The sequence below is a fragment of the Pteronotus mesoamericanus genome, unplaced genomic scaffold (genome assembly GCF_021234165.1).
Source record: "Pteronotus mesoamericanus isolate MK-2021 breed Mesoamerican mustached bat unplaced genomic scaffold, CSHL_Meso_final scaffold_118, whole genome shotgun sequence".
NCBI classification, from domain to species: Eukaryota; Metazoa; Chordata; class Mammalia; order Chiroptera; family Mormoopidae; genus Pteronotus; species Pteronotus mesoamericanus.
The window spans coordinates 9,212,785-9,220,991 of NW_026555301.1; the positions used below are offsets into that span (position 1 = coordinate 9,212,785).

At 41.1% G+C, this 8,207-nt stretch overlaps 1 protein-coding gene across 1 annotated transcript in view; it reads right to left on the reverse strand.

Moving 5' to 3' along the window:
• Positions 1-4,587, reverse strand: part of GNAL (G protein subunit alpha L) — a 159,987-nt gene extending 155,400 nt beyond the window's left edge. The window contains exon 1 of the mRNA XM_054587347.1: positions 4,036-4,587. Within this exon, the coding sequence (XP_054443322.1) occupies positions 4,036-4,381 (346 nt within the window). The 5' untranslated portion in view covers positions 4,382-4,587. The remainder of the gene's footprint in view (positions 1-4,035) is intronic.
• Positions 4,588-8,207: the final 3,620 nt, after the last annotated feature.

Consider the following 8,207-nt stretch of genomic DNA (forward strand, 5'->3'; position numbering starts at 1 on the left):
GCAGAGAAGTACCAAACACACAGATAAACAACAGAAAATCATTGAATAAAGAATGCCCCCCTCTCCACAAATCCTACCCACAATTGGCCATTTTAAATTTGAATAATTATCTGGAAAAAGGATATTAATATGAAATGAACAGTTAGGTGGCACATGATGACTTTTCCCAATTGGAATATGGTGAACAGGAATTTACATCAGAGCCAACAAAAGATGTGTAAGGAAAATCAATGGCATTTAGAATACTATGAACTCAGTGGCAGAAAGTTCACTTGAAGAATGGTGAATGTAGCTTTGCTTGCATTACGTATTTGGATAAATATTTTGATCTCACACCCAGCCTTACCAATTGTGCTTTTAATTGGCATTCACCCAGGGCTTCTGTCTGTGTGGCTTAAGATAGATCAGAGATAAGAAGCAGCCTGTGGATTGCAACAGTAACATAGATTGTATTTTATTAATTTGAGCCAATGCTTAAAAATAAGTAGGTTTCAAATGAAAATGGGCATTTCTTTCTTATTCTGGAAATTCAGAAGACCTGGCAACATTGGGCCTATGTTCCCACAAGGCAACAATGGAATGAAACTTGGATGCACTCTCTCTTTTACAGAGAGCATATAGTCTCTTATATGAGTTTTGGACTGAATTTTGTCCAGGAAGAGGGGCCTCATTGGAAACCAATCCTACTAGATCTCAATCTTGGACTTAAAATCTCCAAATTTTGAGAAAATAAATGTCTGCTTTTTAAGCCACTCAAAGTATAGCATTTTGTTGCGGTAGCTGAAGCTGACAAACATACAACTCATGCTCTGAATATGACAGTTACCTGAGAATTCCTCCCCATGGTCCACCTTCCACATGCATTTATTTGTCACTTCAAGAACATTCCAGCCCCATTACACTGCTCTAGTTCCAACATCATGATCCCTTCTGAATTGGCTGCCATCTAACCAGAACTTTTTTCTTATCTCTACCCTATTCCTGACACTCCTGGTCTTTACTAGCCACCTGATACCTGAAAGAATGCACCATCTGAAAGTTAAAATGGGACCACATTACTCTTGCCATGAGACCCTCATTGCCATGCTGGCTCCCAGACTCTTGTTTTCTTAGCACAGTGTGGGGTACACAGGTCTTAGTCCTGTGGAGGAAACAAAGCTCAGGTCATTGGGATGAACCTATGGAGAAGTCAGAGCTCATAAAAGCACTCATGAAGCCATGCACAGTGGAACAAAGTGATATATGAGAAGGGCAAAGAGAATTCAATATGGACACAAGGGAAGTAAACATTTATTCCCACTGGAGGATGCTGAGCAGGTCTCCTGGAGGAGATACTGTCTTGGAAGATGGTTCTATCCTTAGATTAATGGGCACAGAGTAAGGAAGGGCCCTGAAGCAAGTCTGTCCTTCCTGAACTTATGAGTTCTCTGTCCCCCAATGCACATTGCTAGAATAAATAAGTAAATGGGGTCAGTGAGCAAGAGAAATGGCTATTAAACATAATGGCAGCAGAAGGAAGTATTTGAAGATCTTAACAGTCTGTAAATCAGGCTTCTGATTCAGAGATTTCCAGCTAAATCCATTCTAAATCCTAACAAAACTAGGAACCTTTCTGTGTTTAATTTAAATATACACAAAAACTAATAAACAATGTCAGCCTGATATAACAGTATGTGTTTTATTGTTGATGTCACACTTTCCCCCCAAAGTGTGAGCCATGCTGAGGCAGGAGATAGGAAGGAGGAAACTGCAGAGGTGCCCCAAGGCTAAGATAAAGAACAACAATAAAGGGTGGAGACCTTGTACTAAGACTAGTAGTTCCTGATTTCTAGAAAAGCACTGAATGCTAGTGAATCAGGAATGCACCTGTGCAAAAGATGCTACCTGACCCCTGCTTCATTATAATAGCATTATGGTAAATTAGCATTGTGGGACCCCCCTTCCCAGTAGTCAATCAAGGAAATCATGGGAGACCACAGGTGCAGTAACTTTAAAATAAAATAACTACTTGTACATGCACAATAAAAGCCCACCAAAACTAGCCAGGAGAGACCCACCCTAAAAGAAAAAAAAGCCCTCTAGCCCCTGAGGTTAGGGCTGTTAGGCTCTGCTCAGCTTTGCTCTACTCAGAGTTGGCCTGCTCCCATGTTCTGTGTGGCTTAATAAATCTGCTTTTTCTCGCTGTCTGCTATAAACTCTGTGTGTTCAGTTCAATTTTTTGTCCGGATCACCAAGAACCTGGTTACCTGTGCCCGCCTGTGACAGTTTGATTTACTGTCATTTCAGCTATATTATGCTATAAGATATCTTTAAAGAGGAGTCTTTCAACATGTGTTACAAGAGGTCCATTCCTCTTGTAACACCAGTCCATTCACCAGTCCATTCTTTAGATCTAATTTCCCAGTTCTCTTTTAAAGAATTTTAAGTTTGTGTGAATGCACACGCACACATACACACGTAGCTTCACATTTCCTTTTCTGCTCAACTACACAATCACATTAAAACATTGCACTGCCACAACTCTAGACCTTATTTATTTTATTCTCTTATTTCTTGAGACCACAAATGCTCTCCTTTTTGAGTTATTTTAATCTGATGCATTTGGCTGGAATAATTTCTAATTAATTTCTTTTCAGAAAAAAAAAAAAACGTGTGTGTGGATATCTGAAAATCTATTTTACCCTCACACATAAACAGTGGTGTAATGAGGTATGAAATTCTAGGGTTATAATTCTGTTTCAGATCTCTGAAAATGTTGCTGTCATATTCTAGAAATTAGCACTGTGGATGAGAATTCTGCTTCTGATTGGGTTTGCTGCCCTTTTCAGGCAACTTGCTTATTTTTGTTTGTTCTCCCCGTCCCCATTCATTTTATCTTAGCCTCCAGAGATCCCACCAGAATACTAGGTTTGTGTTGTTTTTATCATTTGTTCTTGCAGTGGGTGAGCCTTTTCAAACTGAGGACCTGTTTTCTAGATCCTAAATAAAAGTCACATTCATTTGAAAGCAGAGATGTTACTCACATCATGAACTAGGTTCTTTCCCTATACACAGCAGATTGCAAAACTGAATAATTATTATTTCTTTTAGGTATCTAACAAAATTTGAGTCAAAAGCTCACATCTTACATTTTTTATTTTTAGTTTTTGCCTTAAAATTTAAAAGGCAACAAGTAGCCGCAGGAATTAATGATTTTTTTCCTTTGATTCTACAGTAGAGTGCATGTAAACAGTTTTTTTCCCCCCAGTTACCTTGCAGGACTGTATATACTTGCTACAGCTAAACGTCTAAGAATATACTAGCAAATCATGTAGTCTATTAATTAAAAACGCTGGTGATTTTGTGCCCATTTTTCTGCATGCAGTTAGTACAGAAAATAGCTGTGGGGGCCTGCCATGCTATTCTCCTCCTGAAAGAGGAGCAAACATTCTCAAAGCACTAGGGTTGTACTTAATGAAACAGAAGTGCCATATCTTCAGCTGCTGAGGGTATTTCTCGAAAAGGGAACAGGCCACACCTACCGACAACTCTGCTATTAGTCTGTGATTGGGAGAATGGCTTTGTGGTCAGGCTAAAAGGGTTTATAAATCTCCTTTCATTTGTGTTCTTCAAGTGCAGCAGGACTACTATTGTTGCAGAAAATGAGATGCTCGAGTTAGCCATCCCTGTGGATTACATATTGTGGAAATAAATCAATTGAGAAGGGAAAATTCCCAGAGAAGCTCATTAACTGGTAATAAGTTAGAGACTGGCCAAAATCGCAAGGTGTAGAAAAGAGCAAAATCACGGGGTGTTTTCGGTCAATTCACAGAAGTAAATATTGTCAGAGCAAGAATCATTCTGCGCAGGATTTAAGGCTGACAAACCGCCCTGTATCCCGTCTGCGAGAGTAGCGCACCCTGTGCGGGGATGACAGCGGGGCCCCCCCTCAGGGACGTGGGTGCCGGCAGAGTCCCGCACAGCGGCGCCGGTGCTCACTCCCACCCCGCCCCGAATTCGCGCACTCTGGCCGATCGGGACGCTGACGGCACCTACCCAGGAGCAGGAGCCGGTGCGTCTGCTGTAGGTCGCGCTTATGCTCCCGAAGCATGCGGTCGATGTTCCTGCTGACTTTCCTGGCCTCCCTCTCGGCCTCGCGCTCCTCGGCGCTCAGCTGGTCTGCGTGTCGCCTCCTTTCCTTCTTCGGGTTGGCTTTGGGTCGGGCGCAGGCCGGACTCCCGCCGGCGCCCCGCGAGTGAGGAGTCCGAGCAACATCTCCCCCGGCAGCTGGGACCGAGTCCGGGCTCGGCCGCGCCCCTTCCGCGGCGGGTTCTGAGGTGGCGCGAGGGCCGTCCTCCGGGTCCCCGAAGAGCAACGGCCTCAGACTGTAGCACAGACCCATGTGGGCGCGGCAGGGCGCGAGGTGGGCTGGCGCCAGGCTCAGGCAGGACCCCCTGCTGCTGGGCCTGAGGGGGCTGCACGTGGACTCAGGGCTGGGGTGCGGGGGTTGTGGGCCCAGGGCCACTGCTCCTCACTGCCCTGGAGGGCCATTGTGCATTTTTCCCTGGGCGCAAGAGGTGGCGGCCGCCAGGACTGGAGATCACCTGATAAAGCGGAGAGCCCTCCGCGAGGACTGGCACCCGCGAACCGGCCCCCATTACCGTAAATATCGCTGGTCAAGCGGCTCTTTTTACCATATATACGGCCACAATGGTCGGCTCCGGTTACCGTAAATACGGCAGCCTTGGCTAGTCCATGTTACTGGAAATACCGCCTCTGGGTCCACAGTTACGGCAAGTATCGCCTCCTGGGCAGGCCCCCAAGACCATAAACTACGCTGAGCGCACCAATCTTCGATACCGTAAATACTGCCTCCCGAGCGCGGCGCGCAGCTGTGGACAGAGGCAGTGGTGGTGCTGTCTCCACCCAGAGCTGACATTACAGCACTCAAAATACCACTGTGTCTTCAATATTGGGATATTGGTAAGTAAGGACGGAAAGTCAGGTGAAGGGATAGAGATATTAGCTTTAAGATCTTGCATTCCTCAATGTAATATCTGCAGAGATCTGTGCACCCTGTCGCTCCTTTTTCAAGCTCACATCTTATGGACATGCACAGTCCACACTTTAGATCCTTAACTTAATACAAAAATCTCTAAATCAGGAGGTCCATTACATCATTTTCAATACTTACCATAAGTGTTAAAAATGAGTACATGTAATTGTCATACACTATTTGTATTTGCTAAAACGAGAAAATGAAATTGTATTCTGTAGACTATTTTTAAATTCTCAAAACCTATAGTGCAGAGAGGAGCAGAGGCACATTCAAACCGGTGCCCTCTTTTCCCGCCTTGGATGGACACAAACCCTCCAGATACCCTCACTTCCTCAATTATCTCCCACTTCATGTCTTATAGAGCTTTTGCAACGATGAAAATTTCAATAGCTTTTAAAAACTGTGCTATAACATGTGTTCCTTAATTTGGAGCAAAATGACATGGAGTAGTATAACTGACAGTTAAATACATCTGATAGAAATACCATAAATACAGGAGATTGGGCTGTTTGGTGAAAAGTAGCATGTCACACCGTTTACCCTGTACCAGTTGGCACTTGGTGCGGACATTACATTTGATTACATTTTTGAATAGAGAAATTAGAGGTCCGCCCTGGCCGGGTGGCTCAGTTTGTTGGACCATCCTCCCGTACACAGAAAGGTTGCAGGTTGCAGGTTGCAGGTTTCATCCCCGGTTAAGGCACGTGCGTGTGCTGTGGGTTCCATTCCAGGTAGGGGCGCCTGTTGGAGGCAACCGACCCATATTTCTCTCTCCTTCCCTTCTTTTCTCACTAAAATTGATAAACATCCTCAGGTGAAGATTTAACAAAAAAGATAGTGAAGATCCATCATTCACATTTATTTTAAGCCTGTGTTAATAACAACTGAATATACCATACAATGTTTTGGACATTACATTCCCTCTAAATTTTTTGCCAAAATTATGCTGTACTTTTAGATGTTTGAATCTGAAACATAGAGGACCATAGAAAATCTAACTTGGGAAAACAGAAAAAGTTATTAAACATTGCTGTCATTTTCACTATTCAGTCATGCACCATCCTCCATTTATACATTAATTTATTTAATATTTATCATGTAACTACAATGTGGTATTCTGGTTGGAATTGGGTGAGATAAAAGACAGAGGTCTTTGTGGAGTTTATACACTGGTGAGATAGAAATATGTTTGACAGTATAAATGCAGATCAATATATTAATTAATTAGGTACTGCAAATTATGTTAGTCCATTAAGGGAAAGAATAGGGTTAGAGAATAATGGAAGATCCAACTTAAATCAGGAGGGGGAGAGGGCTTGTGTGTGATATAAACAAGACCTTTCAGAGGAAGACCTGAAGAATACATACCAATTCCTTTACTGTTGTAGCTTATTTGCTAAACTTTTTCAATTACTATCTCATGAGATGGATAACATTTTACTTATATATTATAGCTACCTTAAAATAGAAACAAATATAGGACAGATATTGAAAATTAAGTAGATAAATAAAATGTATCTAAATGAAAATTCACTCACATTTGTTTACTTAGAAAAAATAGAAGACAATGTTGTTTATTGGTACCCGAAACTGAAAAAAAACCCCAACTTGGTATCCTATTAAAAGAATCCTAGGAAAAAATGCTCTGCCCATTTTGCCCACATTTCAATTTCTTTCAAACACTTCTACTTATATAATCAATTATTATTAAATTAGATTTTGTAGAGTATGCATAGGATAAATTAGAATGAAATATTTAAATTTATATATCACTGTTAGTTAAATTTAATGTTTTTGTTTAATCCAGAATGATTTTTAATTCAGAAATCATTGGGTTACATATGAGGTCTGTCTGGAAAAAGTCCAGCCATTGTTAACATAACCAGAAAGGTTTGTGCCACATCAATGTAACCTGGCAGCCAGAGACAGTAGACTGGAATGCACATGCGTGAACAACGATGACTTCATTGTACCAGTCAGGAGGGGCAGTAGACATCCTGTTGAGTCAGTATGTGAACCGTGTGGCTGTCACATTCTAAATGACTGAGGGAGTAAAGCAACAAATCTGCATCAATTTTTGTGTTAAGCTTGAATATTCTTCAGTGGAAACTATTCAGATGATTCAGAAGGCCACAGCTATGGGCAACTGGTGATCAGCAACTTCATCAGGACAGTATGCCCACTCATACATCATGTGCAGAGTTTTTTGGCAAAACACCAAATCACCCAGGTGAATCAGCTCCTCTACAGCCCAGATTTGGTGCCCTGTGACATTCACCTTTTCCCAAAACTAAAATCACCATAAAGGGAAGAAATTTTAGGTCCTTGATGAGACACAGGAAAATACCACAGGGCAGCTGATGGTGACTGGGAGAACTGTGTGAGATCCTGATGTGCCTACTTTGAAGGGGACTGAGGTGTTGTTGTCCTATGTACAATGTTTGTCATATCTTCTTCAATAAATGTCTCTATTTTTCATATTGCATGGCTGGATACCTTCTGGACAGACCTCGTATGTAACCAATTTCTAATGTCAAACAATGATTGTTGTTCTGAAAATAGAATGATTATGAATCTGAAACATATGTAAAATGTATGAAAATGTTACAAAGGATGGGGTGGGTAAAGAAACTATACTCTCACAGAAATCTAATATTTTATTTAAAGTAGTATAATATTAATTATAAGTAGATTGTGATAAGTTACCCATAGAATTTTCTGCAGTGATGGACATGCTTTATATCTGCATTGTCCTTTAAGGTAGCCACTAGTCATGCATACTTATTGAGTACTTGAAATATGGATAGTGTGACTGGAGAATTAAATTTTAATTTCACATAATTTTAGTTAACTTAAATTTTAAATTAAAGTCACCACATGTGGCTAGTAAGAACCATTTGTTCAATGCACCCCTTGAGGAACCACTAAATATAATGAAAAGTAGGACACCTAAAAAGCTAATAGGGAAATAAAGTTGAGATACTAACAAAAAAAAAAGATAAGAAAAAAAGAAAAATTGAAGTAAGCCCAAAGAAAGAAGGAACAGAGAGAAACAGACAAATTAAATAGAAAACAAATAACAAAATGGCTGACTTAAATCCAACAATTTTATAATTAAATGTAAATTAAAAGCCAGAGAATGTCAGAATGGATAAAAAAGAAAAGACTC